Genomic DNA, 22,752 nt, shown 5'->3' on the forward strand with positions numbered 1-22,752 from the left:
CATTTGAAAAAAAAAATTGATGCAGGTCTGACTGTAGAAATCAAAAAATGCTGTCTCTCTAACAAAAAAAGTTCCCATACCCACTTCCTGCATACCCCCCCCCCCGAAATCAAATGGGTCTCCCCTTAATATGCGCATGCGCACATAACAAGTTAGCGTTGTTTTTCGAGGACTTTGAAAAAAAAACCCGAGGCCTTCATGTTTCTCGGTCAGTTGCGAATTTTGACGTTTTAAAGGTTTTAGCGTATATTTGATTGCTGTCATGTATTTTTTGGCACGAAACGCTCCTTCGATAGACTGAAGAATGATGGCCTCCGAGGCTCCGTACTCGGTACTATCTCCCAGTACCGGCGAATCCATTGCTTTTAATAGCGAGGCAACCCGACCGGCGGCCCGTACTAATAGCTGGGTGAGAGCGAGGGAATGCTCTGTCCTTCTACCTCCGGCCTCCATGTCATAACAAACTGGCGTCTTTTTATGTTAACGTACTGTCCTTTCGACACAGCGATTCCTTTTAGTTTTCTGTTGCTTATTTTGGGTAATTTCGACAGTTGTGCATTGATTTTGACATCATTTTTTACTTCGATCGCTAAAGTGTGTGCTTTTAAAGTTTTATGTTGACCGATTTACTAAGGAAGTACGCGCACTTCAGAATCACGGCATAATCCGACATGGTAATTTGGCATGATCATCAGATCATACATGATCCGAGATTGCACTTTAGCAAGGTCACGATAACTAATGTTGTTTGTTTCACTGTCGTTTAATACCTATATTTCCACTAAAAGACCATTAGAATTTCCTCCTGGCTACTTTGAAATCGTGCACTGGCATGCATGTAGTTGTCAACATCACTATGCTTGTTTGTGGCGAACAAAACCCATCGGCAATCGCCACGATCTCAAAAGCGTGGCGACAGCTGATTTCGTCGAAATTGATAAAACTAAGCAGTCCAAATATATGCTAAAGACAAAATAAAAAACTCTTTATTTAAAGCGCTTACTTGAAATTGTAAAGGAAGACAAAATATTACAATTACATTCTCGCGATCTCCATGAACTGGCCTTCCGATCACGCTGATACTGAGATCATGGAGGTAGTGCTGAGCTTTATTGACACAATATTTCATATCGCAGTATCAAATCAAACTGATTACAAATCCCTGGATCAGCGATATTTTAGTGAAATTTCCACATTAATCATAACTTGTGAAAAGTAAACGTGAAACAAAGACGTCGTGTATGCTGTCGATCGACAGCATTGTGTGAACCATAAAACCAGCTGGCATGGCATGTGCATTGACTGCACATGATAAAAGCAAGTCGACATTGCAATATCAAACGGTCTACATCTTGTGAAACAACGACGTAGCAGTGAAAGTTGTCATAGTAATCGGTAAAAACTCTTCACTGATGAACTGATAATATAGCGTCAAACAAATGAAATTGCATATTTAGAGAAGGAAAACCAACATCTCATCGTGGCCTTGAGTGAGAATAAACAATGGCGGATGTGCGGAGTGAGACTATTCTATTTAGGTAACGGGGGTACGGAGGGACACAGATTCATGAAGGTAAAACGTGGCATTTTTCCTAGCGATGCTGTCGCGGGAACTTCAATGTCCCATTGTTGTAACACCTTTTCAATAGTTTTTCTGATCGGAAAAGTAATTTTATTAACTGTAATGATCTATTATACGCTCATCACCTTTCTGTATCGGGGTTTAACCAGGGTAAGAGCACATAAAGTAAAGTGAAGTAAGCCTTTATTGAAATCCTATCCCCATTGGGGATCTTGATCATAAAGTGCAATACAGGTTTTGCAAAATCAACAACAAAAGAGTATATATAGATGAGGATGTAACATGTTCATCAATATTTTACTCTTTTTCATTTTATTTTGGTCTGAGTTCAAACAATTTTCCCAAATCACATAATGATGATTTGTCTGTTCTTGAAAAATGTTTATAAGGTCTTGTGTGTCTCTGAATGTGTTTTTACAAATGTTTTAATTAGTTTACTTAAACATCATGTCTACTGTGTGGCTAATGAAAGTTGCGTGTGGCTAATAAAATTAGGACCAAATTAGCCACACTGAGTAAGTGTGGCTACTAACTTGAAAATCCTACCGCTAACCCTGATTGTATGTCCTTTCCTGCACTACATAATTCAAAATTAAATATTGTTTTTGGCCTATACATACTTGAGGGGTAAGCTTATTTAGTCTCATACATTAAAGATGCACTGTTGACCTACAGAGTCCAAACTTTTTATCATTGTATTGTAGATAGGTATACACTCCAAATACTAAGTACAAGTGTGGTGAGTGTAACAAGCAAATGTTTTTTAGTCAATGGTTCATATCAAGGTTGTTGATACTTACAATCCACACTTGAACTTATGCTGGAGCGGTAACCAACCAGTTCAAATAACTTTCATTTATGTCAAAACAATTTGACATTTTGCCAAATTTCACATTTATGGCAATTAATAAACAGTAAGGAGGTACAAAGGACGTCGGTGCCCCCGGGCCCCATGTTTCCTGTCGACATTTGATGTCGGTGCGTATGTTCACGCAAATTTCTCAGTGATGCTAGGAGCGATTCCATTCAAACTTGGTACATAGATTACTCTATATGTTATACATATGCACATTGATTTTTGTTTTGATCCGGTCTAAAATGGCTGCGTGGCGGCCATTTTGTTTCCTATATTTGACGACTGTGCGTTTGTTCACGTAAATTTCTCAGCGATGCCGGGCGCGATTGCATTGAAAGTTGGTACCTATATTAATCCCTATCACATATATATGCACGCCGATTTTTGTAATGATTCGATCATAAATGGCTGTGTGACGGCCGTTTCCTTTCCTGTATTTGATATCCTTCCACAGGGTCCCCAGGAATGATCCACAGGCATTCCAGGATGAAATTAATATTAATGCTGTGTCCATGCATAGAGGCTCATGAATGCAGATATCTGAGATATTCCTGTGCCAATTCTTTTTAAACTTGGTACAAGGATACTATACTATGGCATACATATGCAGGTCTATTTATATTAGTGTGGCATGCATAATTAGGTCTAATTTGCATAATTCGAGATTAGAGCGCTGTTTCTGGTATAACTGTACCAAATTTGATGAAACTTTGTGCAGATGGTTTTAGTCCCCACGGACACCATCTGGGGGGACTTATAAGGTTTGGTCATGTCCCTGTGTTGGTCCGTGTGTCCGTCCGTCCATCCGTCCGTTCACGCAGATATCTCACGCAGATATCTCAGAGATGCCTGGAGCGATTTCATTCAAACTTGGTACAAGGATTACTTCATATGTCAAACAGATGCATGTCGATTTGTTTTGTGATACGATCCAATATGACTGCCGTGTGGCCATTTTATTACGATTTTTTCATGTATAGAGCCATTACTCAGGCATGTTTCAACCGATTTTATTCAAAGTTGGTACAAGGACATTGACCAATGACATAGATATGCACACCAATTCGTTTTGTGATACAATCCAATATGGCTGCCTTACGGCCATTTTGTTTAGATTTTTTTCATGTACAGCACCATAACTCGGGCATATCTCAACCGATTTTATTCAAACTTGGTACAAGGACATTGACCTATGTCATACATATGCACGTCAATTTGTTTTGTGATACGATCCAATATGGCCACTAGGCGGCCATTTTATTACGATTTTTTCATGTACAGAGCCATTACTCAGGCATGTTTCAACAGATTTTATTCAAAGTTGGTACAAGGACATTGACCAATGTCATAGCTATGCACATCAATTTGTTTTGTGATACAATCCAATATGGCCACCGTGCGGCCATTTTGTTACGATTTTTTCATGTACAGAGCCATAACTCAGGCATATCTCAACCGATTTTATTCAAAGTTGTTACAAGGACATTGACCTATGTCATACATATGCACGTCAATTTGTTTTGTGATACGATCCAATAAGGCCGCCATGTAGCCATTTTATTACGATTTTTTCATGTCCTGAACTACAGCTCAGACATGTATCAAGCGAATTTATTCAAAAGTATTTTTATCACAGACCTAATGAAGAGGACTCTATCCTCTCTGAGGACCTGTAATCAAAGTACCCATTAACAAGTGGGGACTGTGTCATAAACGATGACTTGTTTCCCTACCCTTCCAACCTTTTCTTTTTGTCAAGCCATCTCTTGCTAATTTTTGTTGTTGACATTTGCTTATGTATTTAGGATCTGCTTGTCCTATTGCTATAGAAGTTGATATGCATGTTCATAAAGATGACCTCCAGTACCTAAGTTGGAGACATTATTTGCTTTTGTCACTCTTGTTTTTCTGGTTTAAATATTTCTTGAATGGACCAATTCAAACCGAATGTGAGCACATATTGTCCTTGACAGTATTTTTCAAATCCCATGCTAGCTTTGTTTAGAAACGTAATATTTTTGGATAGCCGTGCACATAGTAGTATTAAACCAGAATGAAGGTACTTCAGAAGTGCAGGCGATTGCCTATTTGGACACAGCATGCAAATATAGGCACTGGACCAGGGTGTGATGTGTAAAAACATGCACAGTGTTTAGGGTGCTTCTTCCTATAACTTCACACAGACAGCTAGACTTTGTTCAGGTTGGTGAATTTTAAAAAATAAAATCATTTTGCAAAAGTTTCTCTTGTATCTCTTCTATTTCATACAAACCTATTTTGGGTGATACAAATTTGTCCATTTTCACTCATTTGTAAGCTTGTGTTGTAAAGTATACATTGTATACTAAAGTGACAGTAATTGATGCTATTATTGAAATTACTTGCATTCAAGGGCCTTTGAGAAACTGCAATTAGTAGTCATGTGACCTATTATTTGGTTATTATTATCATATTATAACAATCACATTCCAATTCTTAGAAAATAATTATCAACAGGCATTGATGATTTCAAAAATCAGCGTCTTTGTTCTGTTATATTTACTTTCTGCAGTTCATGCTTTATATTACTGGACAGATATACTCACTCATAATTCATGAAAGGGCCTATCAGGGATATTTGTGTGCATGATTATATAATTTTCTAGCTTCTGAAACTTGTAAAACAAGTAATAATTAATAATAATAGGTTAAATTTCCGTGAAAATTTCACCATAAGGGTATTTTGGGTCGAAAAGACCAAATATAATATCGATTTCACTGCCCCATGTTTCCATGGTAACCATTTTAGGTGTTGAAAATTTCAGTTTTTCTAATATCCCATGAAAAGTTACTTTGATTGAAATGAAAATTATCTAGTGGGGGAGTTCGGGTCAGAGAACACAAATGCAAGACTTTTTTTAATGTTTCGAGTTGCCATAGTAACTATTTTGGGATTGAAAATGTTACTTTTTCCCTAATTCCTATTAAAGAACTATTAATTGATGTAAAAATTGATAATAGGAGGTTTTCTGGTTAGCACACCAAAAAAATCACACTCATTTTAATGTGAGATGTTTCCATGGCAACCATTCAGGAGTAACAACATTTTTTTTTCAGAAGTCCCACAGCTTCAATGAACTGTTTTTAGATTTCTATATAATACTTATAGCCCCTAAACTTGTAATAATAATAATAAAAATAATAATGATAATAATAATAATAATAATAATAATAATAATAATAATAAAAATAATGATAAAGTTTCAAGAAAAAAATAATGATAAAGTTTCAAGAAAATGATAATGTTATCAGCATGACCTATTGGTAGCCTTCTAACCTTTAAAGTGTTAAATGTGAATACATTTACCCTTGAATAAATGTCTGTATACCGGGGACAATATGCAGAAAAGTTACTTGCTGCCTAGGCCAAACTTTCTTTGTGACTCCAAATTTTACTGTGTCCCTTAACTGCTGTATCCAGTCAGCATTCAGTGTGCACAATGTCAACTGAAGTGAGCATTTGTACAGTGGTGTACATACAAAAAACAGGGTCCCATATTTTGTGTTTGGACACAATAAGGTAGGATTAATTTGTTAATCCTCGATATTTGTAGTTTGCAAGCACACGGCTTTGCACATTCACATGTTTGAATCCATTGTATCGCTAGAAGTACTCTAGGAACTGTGCTTAGAAATACTGCTGCATGGTGACAGCTACGCCATTTGTTGTAAAATTAGGCGAATGTTTAGACTTGCAGCACAGTAAATGTGTTGAATTGAGAAGGGACATTAAGGGAATTGTTTGATGCATTAAACATTTGTTATCAACGATGCTTCTTGTGATAAAGCCAAAGGCAGCAACTATTTTTTTCCAGCTCATAAAAAATATGGTTTTCACATTTTTCAAGTTTTATTTTTTGCAATTTTTCATCAACCAGTGAATGCATCATCAGACAGCATTCAGTGCATTACAGGATTTCCGGTGTAGAATCTGAAGCTTCTTAGGTGATACCAGTAGCATCAATTGTTCCTGAAATTATGTGTAGTCACTAGTTGATCTTTGATCATTGTGAAATAAATTGCCTGTCTATAGGCATGTCATAAGTTATTGGCTGAATATGGTCTTGCAGCAGTATACTTCTCTCCTTTCCCTTGTACATATAATTACCGTATGCTCCTTGTCCCAATTTACCAATACGTAAACTATATTTACAGATCTCGGTACACACATCATTATTTTTAGCTCACATTTGGTATACAATATGAGGTTATCCTATAAGCTTACAAATTTGTGGAACACGTCTGTTCGGTTTGAGCCGTGACAGTGACAAAGAAAAAAGGAAAGTGGGCTCCACTAACTTGTTAGTTCATTTCTGGTTTCTTTTAGACATTTACGGTTTCCACCTTTCCACCTACATTGCATTGTTCAATTTCCCTACTCAACTTCATTGCCATTCCTTCTTTATACTAGTCACATTTCAACCATAGACTTTACATGCTACCAAACCAATTCTGCATTGCCATATATGCTAAATATCTGCGTATTTGTTCTCGTATTCATTGACCAAGTAGAAAAAAATTAAATTTTCGTTCCCTTTTTTCATTGTGTCTGTATAGCCTCTGATGAAGGTCGTCCATGTACGTCCTAAACGTTAGGAAGAATAAACATCTTTTGTATAGTAGCAGATGGGTCTTGTCAACTATTTTTCACACCTCATGAATTAATTCTATTTTATCTTGAATCAATACAAATAACATTGCTAGTCTTATACCCTGGTGCGACACCAAGGGCTGAGCCCTATATAATATTATAATAGAATATTGATTTAGTCATCACAATTTTCTAGAACAATAATTGTGAGCACCCTGTCAGGGAGTTCTTGAATTTCTACTGTCTATGTTTATCATTTATATTGGGGCCATGGACATTTTTTGAGAGGGTAGGGAGGGTTTACTTCCTTTGATAGAGAAATGAGAAATTACCTGATAACTTTGGACCATAATAACTGATAGCTCACTATAAGCTAAAAAACATCTTGTCTTCTTTAATCATGTTTGTAAAAGTTTTAAAAGTGAGATTTTTTGAAGGATAGCAATTCCTTTAACATTGTCTATTATATTAATTGTCATTACATTTTCAGGTGAAGCAGATTATGGAAGAAGCTGTAACGAGAAAATTTGTGCACGAAGATAGTGGAAGTATTCGCTCATTATGTGGTAGGTATTCATAAAATTCTTTCACATTTTGTGTTTCCATTGCTACTTGTAAAAACCCAAATGGGTGCTTCAATCTAATTTGGTGATTCAGATTGACCCAGCACTTTCAAAACTGGTGAATTGAAATTGATGTGTAACAGTAATACTAGACATTACCATGTTCAGCATTTCCAACTTCGAAAAAAAGTTACTGTACATATAATCTCCATGGCCTTAGCCTTCTGCTAATTAGTCCCTACAGACACTGTCTGGGGGACTTATAGGTTTGGTCACATCTGTGCGTGTGTACATGCGTGCGTGTGTCCGTTCATGCAGATATCTCAGAGATGTCTGGAGCAATTTCATTCAAACTTGGTATGTCATACATGTGCACATTGATCTGTTTTGTGATCCAATCTAAAATAGCCATGTTATGGCCACTTTATTTAAAAAGTGGGGACTATGTCATTGACAATGATTTTTGAAAAAAAGGTCTATTTGTACAGCAATTGTACTAAATTTCATTAAACTTTGTAAAGATGTTTGTTGCACAGATCTCTGATAGCACAAAATGAAATATGTCAGTATTGCATCAGTTAATTGCTAATTTGAATATTTGATGAACTTTCATAAGTTAATATAGACCTTCATAAAAATTTCTAATGAGCAAGCAACACTTAGTCAATCCGATGAATGACAGCATGCTTAGGCTGGGGAATAAACAAGAAATAAACATGTATACAGACAGGAAGAATCCAAGATTACGATGTGGTCATTTTGCTGTGAGGTAAGTCATTAAAGCTGAATTAGCTGACAAGCATTCAGTTCAGTACAGTCTGACTCTGCATACCATTGCTAACAGAACTGCACATTTTCTGTGCAATTTTTCATAACTTGTTACATAAGAGGCTGTAGACAGGTAGCAGTTACCATCATTAGATTATGTATAAGTATGCCACTTTCCGGCTATTTCCACTTAAACTTTACAGGAGAATTTTACAAACCTTCTGCAAGCTGATATTCAGCCAAAATGTACTAGTCAAAAAATTGTATGGTGTGTATGTTAATTTCCCCTCAGTGGTCAATTAATTTCCCCTCAGTGGTCAATCGTTCTGATTCACCCTTTCATTTTGGTACTTTTTTGTGTGCTTTGAGCTAAGGGAAGAGACAAAAAGTTGTATTCATGATACAATAATAGGCCAACAAATGTGTTGTACTGCCCGAACAATTTTTGAACCTATGTAATTGTCTTGGATATTTTCGTGGAAATAACTGCAGCACCATACTCATTCACCGCTGTGTTGCCACAGATCGTGGCTAGAGACGTGATACATTGCTCCATACTTGAACACTCGACCAGCTGGTTATCCGTATCAACACAGATGCTTATTTATGCAAGAACATGCCCACCTAAATATCTGAATATTCATGATGCATAGCAAGTAACCAAGCACTTGATGGAGGTACACATCGTGCGGCTCGTCGGCGGGCTGTCTCCTTTGCGAATCAGGCATGATAATCCCACCACGGATGCAGGTCACGCAGAATTCAAGGAAAAACGGTGCATTTTACTATGCATACGGTATCTGACACATGCGCAGTCCGTCACGTCTTGAGCGAACAGAGCGTACGGGAAGAGAAACGCAGACAGAAAAAAAAATTGTAGACAACGAGACCCATTTGGTTTATATAATATTTGTAATCATTTTCTCTGGATAAGTCCCTGTGAACATGCTTCTGTCAAAAATATGCAACTGGTAAAAAATGTTAAATTCGTAAAATTGCCAAAACTCTGGATTTGTAGGTCAGATTAGGTTGATATACGTTTTGCTGGTACTTTTCTTAAGTCCTATTGAAATGTGTAACTTTTGAGATATTTAAAGTTTGTATTTTTATGAATATTTTAGGAGCTTTTGGTTCTGATGACCTTAAATGACCCATAGCAACATAAAACATGTTAATTGCCTAAAATAGTCATAATTGGTATTGATTTGTATTGAAATTTGCTCAAGAAAACAATGACAAGGTTATTTTCAATCCCCTATTTATGCAGCTTCAGTCCACTGTAGTCTCGCTGCCAACCCTTCCTGTCCCGTTGTAAGCCTACATGTTCCAATCTCATTTACTCAAATGAGCAGGCAGTTTCAGAATATTTCAACACTTGTATCCTACACACATGTAACTATTACCCACTACTGGACTTGTGACTTGAAAATGCATGTACAAACACATTTCCACACTTTCACTGCAGCACATTGACAAAATTTATATTTGGCGGGACTATGTCATTGAAAATGACCTGCTGCATTTAGTAATTGCAGATTTGACACTAATTGATTGACTTTTCCAATGATTAAATCTTGACATTTGCATTTTTTAAATATTTTTATATTTTATCCTTCTATCTGTTTACACAGCGGCAGTTGATGCCTGTCTCACACATGGACTTAAGAAGAGAGTTGGTGGACTTCTTAAAAGTTATACTACAGCTGCTCTCTTCAAGCAAGTTGCCAAGAATTACCAGCCTGCTGTAGTTGTGGCACAGAAAGTCTCTGAAATTGAAAATGAATTGGAAATGTTCAAAAGTAAGTAAAGGTTAAATTGCATATTTTGTACCCAGTATAGGGCCAATTGTTGGAGCATGGTTTTGGAAAGTTTTTTGCCCATATACCAAAGAGAGGTTATATGGTAAGTCAAAGGCGTCTGTATGGATGGATGGATGGATGTGTAAATGGATGGATGTGAGGATGGATGGATGTCTGTCTGGATGGATGTCTGGATGGATGTCTGGATGGATGAATTTATGGATGGATAGAGGGATGAAGGGATGAGATAGAGGAATGGGATGGAGGGATAGAGGGATTCAAATGAAAAAGTTAGCGTGAAAAATATGCAAATGAGGTAAAAACAAACTAAAATTGTGTAACCATAGGCCAGATTTGGTTGAAACTTGGTATGCAGGTTTCTTTAGCTGGCTAGAGATAAATTTGGTCGAATTGTGTGAAATATTAATATTTGTATTTTTGGAGCTTCTTTTTGCACTTTTGGTAGAAAAATCTTCTCTGAAACCACTCATCCAATTGCTTTGAACCTTGATAGGCATGATCCAAGGGCTGACCTCAGTCAGATTTGTATAAATTGTGGTGAATTTTTCATATTTATATTCTTGGGCCACATTTCCTTCAAATTGTCACAAGAGCAATGTTAAATTGCCACAAACCAGATGTCACATAAAGGCCTACAACTTCAAAAAGCAATACTGCAATACTACTTGCAAGTGCATGTCCTCCTCAGTTCTGCAATATACCTTCTGTAGCCAGGAGACCATGACGCCATAAGTCAAATGTACTCCAAATGAAAATTGTCAGAAATTTTACTTTGTGACTTCATATGTAGTCCATTATTAGCATCCCATGTTTCCTCAAGCTTATCCATCAACAATATCACAACGCTCTACCAGTACATATTCCTAGAATTATAACATTTTCATTCAATATAAACAAATTAAAAGCCAATGCAAATAAAAAAGGTCCCCTGAATTATATAAACCTTTTGCAAAATTTAAGCTCTGGTGTCTATTGTATTTCCTTTCACTATAGTGTATAGTCTAACTTAATTGCACTTCCCAATTTCTAGTACAGTATAATTTTGTTGATGATTTATGAAGAACCTATTCAAAGTTTGTGAACTGATTTAAAGAAGACTCTCAGCATACTCTTTCAGAGACCTAAATTTGACGAAAATTTTACTTGTTTCATAAAGACCGTGTATCAAGAAATGGAATGTTTTGTCATCAGAAAGATTGGGTTACTTTCATGAAAGTGTAAATCTGTCTTTCATAGATTGCACCTGTAAGACATGTAGAAATTACAGCCCAGTTCTTTTTATTATTCCTGAATTTAAATGTTTGAAGAAAATTTCCAAGAATTGGTCAATTAACAGTTACCGGTAGTACTACTTACAATGATGTGTCTTCAAAGAAAGCCAATCAGTGCCTTGTTGTGGTTACATAAGACGTCAGGCGTTACCCACTTAATGATTGAGTGTTCTCGTTGGTAACAAAAAAGTGTTTCAAACATAATTGCTTCGTAGTTTGGTATTGATATTGAACTTCTGGGATGCAACATTTATTTACACCGTTGTATTTAAAGATTGCTAGAGTGATTAAATTCTTTTTTTTTCAGGAAAAATGGTGATGGCTCAAGACCAACAATGCTCTTGTCACCACTAATGCAAAAACATCTCTGGATAAAAATGGCATTATTTGAGAAACACTAGCCAAAATAATTGAGCATCTTGTAGAAAATAGCATGTAAGTAACATACTAGAGTGACATTGTTATTAGTATGGCATGTGTATTCTGCCAGTGAGTTCTTCCATTGTACAAAACATGTATGATCACATTGAATAAAACTCTAAACATTGCTCCAATTATTCTTAAACAGAATTGTTTTTTAGCGACGAAGTTACGTAACTGAGGAAGCTAATCGACTGGAGGAGGCAAAAGTGACGTCATTTCCGTCAACAGCTTCCGTAAAACTAATTTGTCACACCACGTGATCACACTGTGTTACGTAACGACTACCACCACGAAAATACCTCGAGAAGGAAAGGAGAGATTGTGTTGTGTACATGAAATGATAATAAAATGGAAGTTAGAGCGTACGTGTGTGTGTGTATTGGCTTACATGAAAATGCGATAGACAATGATGCATTTACGTTAGAACGTCCATGCTCGATCAAATTTGAAGTTTTTTTGCCCTGTCAGTGTAAAATACAAGATTAGTAGACATGTGAAAACTAATGATCTTGCGTTTGTGATCTGAGTCTAAGAAGTTGTTTCGATCTTTGTTTTACTGTGCAGGGTGGAGATGAATTACGTTCCTCATAAGTTTCAAATATGTCAAAAAATACGAATTTTTGAGTGGATTTACGATTTTTTTTAATGCCAGTTCGTAAAATTATGAGCAAAAAATTTCAGGTTCCCATTTCATCGGCGCAATCGTGCAAGAAACCTCAGCCTGTAAGCTTTTCTCATGTTAAGGAGCCATATAAGACCCACTAGCCTCAGCCATGATGAAGAATTACCGTTGTTTCGTAACATCAAATTTGATTGGTCAGGAGAGCATTTCTGGAAGTATTTAAGCCAATAGAAAATGCTTAACCCTTTGAACCCGGCTCGGACAGAAATGTCCAATGACGTCATAGAGTACCAGGGGGTCAGGGTGCAAAGGGTTAATAAACAAAGCTGTTATACCTCTGTAAGTTTTATTTATCATTGCGGTCAAAATTGTTATACCTCTGTAAGTTTTATTTATCATTGCAGTCAAGCATGCTAGTACAGGATTGCCTGGCCATTTTCTGTTCGAATTTTCCAAACATAGATGGATATAACTGTTTATCATACATGCTATGCCTGTATTGCCATTCTTCTATTGTTTAGACGGTACTGATATTAACACATAAGACAAATGACAATCCGAAACGTCATTATGATTATGGTCAAAATTCTGTTGTTTGCAGTGACTTCATGGGCATTGCACTTAGGCACAAGTACAGTTGTACCAAAAACATACAAACAAACGTATTGAAAATTTGTATCATTTGCCGAAACCTGTCATTGTTCACGGCCGCCCGCCCCGTGGCGGTGCAGTGTTTTCGTGTCGTCTACGCTGCTGAAGATTACATGTAAGATATCGGTTGACAGCGCATCATTGATAGAACCGCTTTACGACAAGTTTCCTGTTGATGAGCTTAAGTATCTGGATGGTGAATTACATCCACAAAAATCCAACCGCACTGAAAATACTCGCAACAAGACAAGGTTCAAGGTGCACATAATATTTCCGATTTGTACCTGTCAGTGAGATTCACAGGTCATGATCTAGCTCTGCATGGCAGGGCTGTGTGTTACCGGCGTTATACGGCCCCGTATAAACGCCGGTAACACACAGCCCTGCCATGCAGAGCTAGTCATGATCGTTTCTTGTGGCACCAGTGCGGTGCGGGTTTCAGATACAATGTAAGATCTAGGGAAAGTCAAACTTTCGCTTAGGTTGTTAAAGGAAGTTTAGTTCTATTTAGGCAAGCCAGGAACGAAAATATACGAGCAGACGACGGAAATACCTTTGAAATGTTTTATTCGTACAGCAACAAAATCACGAACGAGTTACGACACTACAGCTTACTCACTTCATGTTTTCCCTAATCCGCTTACTAAGAAGGTATATTCGGCATATTTGACGTCTGAGGACATGTATAATTCTTCGAGATAAAGTGACTGGACAGGTACGGGTATATATCCACTGTGCAATCATAGATGTCGCAGAGCTGCTTGCTCCATGGAGGAAGCAAGGTCGATTTCAAGTTGATTTCGTCGCTGATTGCAGAGCGTCTGTAGGAAAGCAGTCATAACCAAAGCATGCATGTACGATAAAGGGTTATTACACAAAGTTAGGGCGATACCGAGTCGTACTCTCGTGATGTGTCCGTATTTTGACTTGTTGCTGTGCAACTCGTCAAAATACGGACACATCACTCGAATACGACGCGGTATCGCCCAAACTTTGTGTAATAACCCCTAAGTAACAAGTAAAACAAGAGTGGAAAGAAAGCAGATAGCTTTGAAAACAAGATAACAGACACAAAGAAGCCCTGAGAGAATACAGAAACGGAGAAGATGGACAAAGTGCTTAAAGTAAAGCATTGAAGGTCAGTACACATACTGTACATGTCAGCAGCGAGATGACTTTGAAAATCAAGTGGCTCAAATATGTCACTCATCGAAGGTATCTGGGACATTTAGTGAGCTGTGTAATGAGACTGTAACATAAACATGTTTGAAGTAACACAACTACTGAGGGGTATTTCATGTGATTCACTATAGAAAGTGCATTGTAAATCGAAGTATGAGAGTGTAGGAATAGGAACATGAAGTCATTTCTATCAAAGTCAATCAAAATTTTATTATAATTATACCATAATTTTGTGATGTCAGTGAATTTACATGAAAATTCTGCAGTCATCCATATTTATTAATAGTAAATATAGTATTTTTTGGCTTGACATATAATTACTTATCACTGTTTATTTCTACTGTAAATGTTCACTTAATACTTGTGAATTTTTGTGACAGTGTGGGACAAGACTGGCACTTTCTACAACTGATAATTTTAATGAGTTTGCTAATTCATCTGTACAAGCTTTGCATTTGTATTTCTATGTCTCATATTTTCAAGACTGTTAACTTGAATTGATAAAGTTTATTTTGACATGATGTCATGTCTACTTTTCATGTAATATTGTTTGCTAAAATCAGATTTAATTTCTCTTTCAGATAACTCTTATGTGGCATTAGCATGACAGAGAATGACATGTCATGATATATGGATGGTGCAAAAGGGGAGAAGTTATATAGGTTGCAACTCTATCACAAAAGACAACAGTTACTGTTGAAACATGCCCAAATTAAGGAGAATGGCAACTGCTGTCTTGCTTCAGCTAGAGACAGTGCACATTTGTAGATTTGTCTGAAACTTGTGAAAGCTCTGTTTGAACCTGAGATTTGATCGAAGGATGACAATAAAGGTGTTATTAAAAGAAAAGAAGTGTAGTCCATACAAAATAGTTGTTGCTTTTTAGTCCCCACGGACGGTGTCTGTGGGGACTTATAGGTTTGGTCATGTCCGTGTGTGCATGCATCCGTGGGTGCGTGCGTGCGTCCATTCACACAGATATCTCAGAGATGCCTGGAGCAATTTCATTCAAACTTGGTACAAGGATTACTCCGTATGTCATACATATGTACGTCAATTTTTTGTGATCCGATCTAATATGGCCGTATGACAGGCATTTTATTTTAAAAGGTGGGGACTATGACATTGACAATGACTTTTTGGAAAAGAAGTCAGTTTCTAAAGCGACTGCACTAAATTTGATGAAAATTGTAAAGAAGTTTTTTGCACAAATCTCTGATAGCACACAGTCAGTATTGCATCAATTAATTGCTAATTTGCATATTTGATTAATTTTTAGCTACTATAGACTATAGTCTATAGAAGCCATTGGATGGGTATCCATCTGGCGTCTGGCGTCAGTCTGTATGTACGGTATGTATGTATGTAGGTATGTATGTCCGTTTGTGAGGCGTCCGTCCACTCAAATATCTTGAGAACCGCAGTGCTTACTGATTTGATATTTATTGTGTAGATGAAACATATGATTATGAGAAACAAGTTTTTTTGATTTTTGATATTGTTGAAAATATGCAAATTAGCACCAAAAAGGCGTTTGTGGTAAAAAATCTTCTTCTTCATAACCGCTGGTCAGACAGCTTTGTTATTTGGTATACATTAAGATAAAGCAGAGCATTTTCATTGTAACTCTAAGCGCCACTGAGCATTGTTTAACTTTGGATTTTAGGCGCTATACAATTTTCTAGATAGATAGATAGATACAGGTCCCTAGGGATAACCCAACTTAGATTTGTTCAAATTGTGATGAAATATGCAAATCCGTATTTTAAAGGAATTTTTTGGTCATTTTTGGTGACAACTTTATTTCATCAAAAGTGCTCCTCTGACAGCTTTAATATTCGGTATACAGGTTCCTACAGATGAACTAAGTATGATATATTGAATATATGATGAAATGTGCAATTTTGTATTTCTTGTGCAATTTTTGCCATTTTTGGTCAAAAAATATGTTTCTCAAAATCTACTCGTCTGATAGCTTTGATATTTGGTATACAGGTTCCTAGGCTTTATCTTAATATAATAAATATATTGAAATTATAATGAAATCTTCAATTTTGTATTTTTGCAGCTAATTTTGCCATCTTTGGTCGGGATATCCCAAAATGAGCTATCAAAGATATCCACCTTCTTCATCAATACATGTTTCACAAAAAATTTGTTCTCTACATAACACAGCAGAGCTGTAACTGTTGGGTCGCTTGTTTTTTCAAACAACTGGTCAGACAGCTTTAATATAATATTTGGTTTACAGGTCCCTAGGATGACTTAGTGAGATAATTTCATACAGTCAGGAAATACTTATTTTTGTAAATAGGTAAAAGGTAACCTTCCTGAATAATGATAAGTCTCAAAGCTGCTTTTTGCATGGATAATCTTCAAATTTTAGGGTGACTTATGGTGATGACAATAAAGCAATTGTACAAGTTCTTAAAGGTTTCTTGGAAGACAAAGAGTACTGGTTGAACTGCCTCCTTTATAAACTTCTCTATGCCATGATCCTAGTGTGTTCCCATACTATATGTGTTGCTTCTATGGTTGCTTCTCTTGGTCTTTTGGCCAGAGGTCCATATATCTTTCTTTCATGAATTTGACTTTGTTTGTACCGTCTATTTACTGTCTGTTCTGTGCTGTTTTGTGTCTATGTTTACAACTATTGTCTTACAAATTTTGACCTAGTGTTATTGGATTATGGATTGGTATGATTGCGATTATTTTGGACTGACTCTTTTCAGAACACTCTTCTTATGGTACTTATACTTCCTCATTAGCAATGTATTATAAACACTTAATGTTGTCAGTAGGGACTACATTGTTGAAAGAAGGAACATTCTAAAATTTTCTCACTTCTAAAATCTTATAGGCACTATGCCAAAACATATTTTCTTCAACAAACAGAAAATATATACAGACTATAACTGGTACAGTATAACCACAGTTTGGTGTTGCCAATCTAGGCGGTCAATGCATATGGGAGCATATCTCACTGATACTATTTTTACTGGTAATGGGGGATACACCAAAGTATTCACAGGGAAATGGATGTTTTAATGGATGTTTTGTTGTTGCATATCCATTGTTTAACTCTCTGTCAATTGTGTTTATTACAGTAAGTACTATGAAAAAGAAGCTTTAGTTGCAGATCCAGTAGATGGACCTATATTGGCGTCATTGTTAGGTAAGATTCAATCTTCTCCTACTTTCATTTCATTTCAGCTTCTTAAATTTAAACTATGTGCTCTGCAAGCACTGGCTGCAAAGTCTGCAGAAGCCATCACAAATTTCATTTCAATTTGTTTATATGTGAATCACTGTATGATGATTAGGTCATTGTCCCTTGATGGCTTGTCAAAGGGGAAGTTGTAGAAGGTCATGTTTATTACTATGTAGTTTAGTTTTATCATAGTAATTCACACATTACTTTCCAGAACTGTTGTGTGATGGCCCCTTTGCTGTGTACAGCTTTGTTTATAGATCTAGAGCATATGAAGGTATATTAATGCAGAAAATTATATCAGTCATGCATGTATGTATGACGATTGCATAATCTTTGGAACCGTTGTACCTTAGAACTTCTTGTGAAGATACTCAATCACAGATAGACTTTGATCGTAAATCACTGTGTTTGTCTCAATGAGCATGAAAAATGCCAAAATAAACTATTTTATAAGAAGGCTACTGATAGTTCGTTATACATTGGTGAAACTAAAATCCCAGTAATTGCTTATCATGTGACAATTGCTCATTAGTTACTGTTTACAAGGGTTTTTTGTTGAAAACTCATGCACAACTACCTGATTACAGTGTAGACGGCATACAAATGTAGTTGAGATATGTCATTTCCAGTATAGTTTCTTGTGTAAAAGCTCCATGTAATTTTTTATCATATACCTCGAGCCACGTTCCTGTGTAACGCTATGGGAAAAGACGTCCTCACATTTGTGTAATAATTTGCCGTATCACACCCAGGCACACTTTGCACAAATATGGGCAAGCGCGTGCATTTCAGAACTAACTTCATTCTGGTTACTACGTGCGTTGTTATCAGCAAGCGTTCCATTCGTAAACAAAGACGGCGCGAGATTCAAACGTCTCCTCCGTTCGGATCGTACAGGGGACAGTGAAGTTAGCGAAGATCGGTGATATTTCTCAGGGTTTCATACTAAAATCAAACGTTGCTGAGCGCATTATCGACGATGCCTGCCTTTCTGAAATATTTGAAAGTGAACTGAATATAAATCCGATCGAGTGCGATCGTGCAATAGATAAGCTAAGCCTATATAGCCGTACGTACGCCGCCGTCGCGTCATTGTCGCCCAGCCTCAAGTACACGGTAATTTCATCGTGAAATCTCATAAAATTAAAGACACAATATTTCTTTCAATCGAGCTATTCACTGATGATCTTATCACAAATTTACCATAAATTCCACAACGCCGTTCTTCTTACACCTCGATTTACGCATCATTATTTGTTGGTATACCTACATTGCTCTACAAGTTCTACAGGTAAACAAATGACGTCATTATGTATATCAATACGCGACGGGATACGGCCATCGCTTTTCCGAAAAATTTACACAAAATTGTGATAAATGTTGACATTGCATGAATTTCTATCTCCAAATCTTTGCACAATATTTTTAACTACATATTTATCATTCCATAAGGTATATGATAAAACCTTTACGGCCCTGATACGGTTTTTGCGAACCTCGGTCGTACGGCGTACGGGCCCTCGCACGCTCGGGCCCTTCTGCCGTACAACCTCGTTCTGCCAAAAACGTATCAGGACCGTAAAGATTAATAACGGTAACATTATCCCTGGCATATTGTCTTGCAGTGGGCCCGTGTGCTTTGGACTACTCAAAGATGAAGACACCAGATCATTATTGGACAGACCCCCCTGCGGATGAGTTAGTACAACGCCATAGAATACATAGTAGCAACCCAACTTTAAATCAACCACAATCACCAAAACGACCAAGTCTGCAGGTAAGACTGTCTTAATGGAAACATCTGCCAGGGTTAATTCGATTGTTTGAACTAAGTATCAATTTGCCAACAAAAATTAGCAACTTCAGAAAGAAGGTTAGAAAGCAAATTGACAGAGCAAGAAATCATTACGGGAAGGCTCAATTTACTTAGGAATACCCTACTTCCCTAGAATATCAATTTCACAGACCTGCCTTTCCTACAATGGCACTACAATAGCACCAGCTGGATTAGATAAACATAACAATTGAACATTCACACCTTGGGAATTAAAAGTCTTCTGTTTGTCACCCCAGTTGCTCAGGCAAGGACTCGGGTTTCAGGTACCATGCAAGTTAATGCAGTCTTCCCCTAATGTGAGGGAAAAGAAGAAATGGTATTACAAACAAATGTTCAGCTCACCTACAATTCTCAACCTGGATTATCTGTTGTTTTCAAAGCAAAAGCAGGGATAGAAATATTTTTACTCACATTTGGTATACCAATGTGAGGTTATATAAGCTGAATTGATTTGCATGTCTGTATATTTGTGGGTATGTGCGGATGTATGTCCGTCACACACAAAGGCTCCCATACCGCCAAAGCTACCATCTCAGTATTTGGTGTACAGGTAGATGCAGGGGTTGAGATGTGAATTTGTTCAAATGAACACATCAGTGTCAAAAATGTGCAAATGAGGTAAGAAAAAGGGAATCCTGCAAATGTGCAGAAGTGATGGCCAGTGTCTGAAACATGCTTGAGTCATTTCCTGTTATTGTTTATGAACTGTTACATATCAACAGACCAGCTCAAACCATAGACAGTAGAGGGGAGGAAGGCTGTCAGTAGAGGGGGGAAGGAAGACTGTCTATGGTCCCACTAAGAGGGACTAACTGTTTCTGCTATGCATGTTGCTAAAGTTGACCTCCATTACCTAAAGTTTCAGACCTTATTTACTTTTGTCATTCTTGTTTTTTTCTGGTTTAAATATTTCTTGTTGTTTTTCTGGTTGTACTGTGCAGAAATCATTGTCATAACATCAACGTAGAATTTTCCTGCACTGAACAGATAAACAACATTTATTGTTGATCTTTGGTACCCATACTGGTATATACCAATTTTGATCAAATGTGAGCGACACCGTATAATTGCGGTATTTTTTTATTTCTTGTGGCAAAAGTTTGCCACCGGATATGAAATCAGGTGGCAATTATGAAAAATCTGGTGGCAGTTTAACACATCATGTGATCGGTATAAAAAGACATTTTGACATTGCCACATACTCATTCTAATTTATAAATTCTTCAAAATATGGTGAGTACACGTCACAAAAAGTCAACCCATACTGCAGGCCTCGAAAACAAATTTTCAAACTTACTAGCCGTGGGACACGTGAATTTTCATTTTTACTTGCCCGAGAGGAAAAATTACTTGCCCTAAATTTCTAATAATTGCACCGGTAATTTGTAACAGAGAGCAAGAGTTTGGGCATATTAAGTGAATCCAAAGAGGGAAAAAGCAGATTCAAACATGAACTACATCTTGTTAAAATGAAGGACTACTATCAAATCTGAAATGTAGCAGAAGAAATGCGAGAATACTTTAGTCTTTTCTGTAGATTTTGCCATCTAGAAAACATCTTTGAATTTGGAATTTATCCACAACCTAATCCAAATTGAAATCTTTGCATAAGATTAATAAGATTGTGTGATTTACAATGTGCATGGCTGGCTGCAAGCTGAGATCACAAACAACTGCTCTGCTAGTGTTTATCTGCCAATGCATACACACATGTACCGGTACATCTGCAACCCTTAAAGTATTACCTGTTTACATGTTTGCTCACCGAGCACAGCCGTCTTTCAGAGTTTTATATTGATAAATGTATTCGTGAAGAAAGCAGATCGAGTTTCGTTTTGTTACTCTTCAGTGCAGATTTGTTTTCTGTAAGTGAGAGCCGATCCCTAACAACCAAGGTCACGTAATTTGAAACTGTCTGCATCTCACGCACTTCGTAGCTGCAATATGTGGCCTCTTTGGTCGACTGAGCCGGTTTCGACTACGATGTAAACTTGTACTTTTTCAACCAGGGGTTGATTAATGTGTTGAACAGTAAGCATTGCTGAGATCCATTTACATCCATTTACAAAGCACATGGTGCAATTACACTATCAAGTGAAGCTGACCATCATACACTTGCACAAAGAGAATGGCAACCACTGTCAAGGGCATACCACTTTACGGCACACATACAAAACAGTGAGTTCACCCCACTTATGTCAGAGAGAACATGTCGCAAAACTCTATTTTTACGACTTTGTGTTTTACAACAGCAAGGACGATTATTTTGCGATGTCGGGTGGATTTTCAAGGGTTTTCAGAAAAAACTGCTGAGAGTTGAAGGACTTACAATGATTGTAGGCCTGTACAGACCTAATGAAATACTGTACGTTTTCAAGCTTGAATTGTCCAGAGCTTAAATAATTCAACAGCTGGTGCACTTACCCGTCGGACAGGAAGCATATTGATTTACTTGCCCAACACAAAATTCACAAGCCACGGGCGTCGGGCGATAGGAATTTTTGAGCCCTGTACTGGCTCATGAATTGCAAGTATTTATTATTATTTAATTCATGCAGGCTGCGGTTTGGCTTTTTTTTCAAAATGTCACAACATGCTTTTATCTTGTGCCGTATGACTGCATATGTGGCTATCACAGAGGGCAACAACATGTCAAGTGTACAAAAGCTGCTGTCATCGATATGGAGATTAGCCAATCACATGTTTGGATTCACGCTATGTTTTCATTCATGCCAAAACGTCACAATCAGTTTGGGGGTTTTTTGCTAATGAGTTTTTACGCCGTCAGACAACGCATGTTCCTTCAGTGTTCCTTCACTCAAGCCGTAGGATTGATGACATGATGACCCAAAAGTTAGCTGCAGAAAAATACCACCAGAAAAAAAATTTTGGTGGCAGATTGACAGGTTTTGGTGGCAAATGCCACCATTGCCACCGATTATTTCGAACACTGAAAAGGTTTAACTGAGGAGATTTTGAAAACCTCTAACTTTGTCGACAATGAAGATTTCACCATTCAAAACTTGGAAGTTAGACATAAATTAGAGCTCAGGAATTTTCTCGTAATGCAACACCTGCCCAGGAAATGTGCCATGCAATGGCTTAAAGCCTTTTTAACATCAGGGAAGGAATTAAATACTATTGTTAATGCAGTGACAGAACAGTGATCTAGACTACACTACAGGTACCTGCAAACAAAGAGAGGTGGCAGTGATGGTGATGTTGATAGCTTTCTCAGTCAGCCATATAAATTGCCAAGCAGGAAAGTCAATAGTGGAGAACAGAGAGCATGCAGAGAAATAAATACGCAGGTTGAAGATTCACACAATGCAA

The 22,752-nt window shown here is 37.1% G+C and overlaps 2 protein-coding genes across 2 annotated transcripts in view; both read left to right on the top strand.

Moving 5' to 3' along the window:
- LOC139127704 (small G protein signaling modulator 1-like) overlaps positions 1-10,206 on the top strand; it is a 37,351-nt gene extending 27,145 nt beyond the window's left edge. Inside the window, exons 3-4 of the mRNA XM_070693599.1 lie at positions 7,559-7,634; positions 10,031-10,206. Of these exons, the coding sequence (XP_070549700.1) occupies positions 7,559-7,634; positions 10,031-10,206 (252 nt within the window). The remainder of the gene's footprint in view (positions 1-7,558; positions 7,635-10,030) is intronic.
- Positions 10,207-10,254: 48 nt separating this feature from the next.
- Positions 10,255-22,752, top strand: part of LOC139127705 (small G protein signaling modulator 1-like) — a 276,762-nt gene continuing 264,264 nt past the window's right edge. The window contains 5 exon segments of the mRNA XM_070693601.1: positions 10,255-10,301; positions 11,798-11,883; positions 11,886-11,925; positions 17,476-17,543; positions 19,208-19,359. Of these exon segments, the coding sequence (XP_070549702.1) occupies positions 10,255-10,301; positions 11,798-11,883; positions 11,886-11,925; positions 17,476-17,543; positions 19,208-19,359 (393 nt within the window).

Source organism: Ptychodera flava, unplaced genomic scaffold (genome assembly GCF_041260155.1).
Source record: "Ptychodera flava strain L36383 unplaced genomic scaffold, AS_Pfla_20210202 Scaffold_35__1_contigs__length_1935909_pilon, whole genome shotgun sequence".
NCBI lineage: Eukaryota > Metazoa > Hemichordata > Enteropneusta > Ptychoderidae > Ptychodera > Ptychodera flava.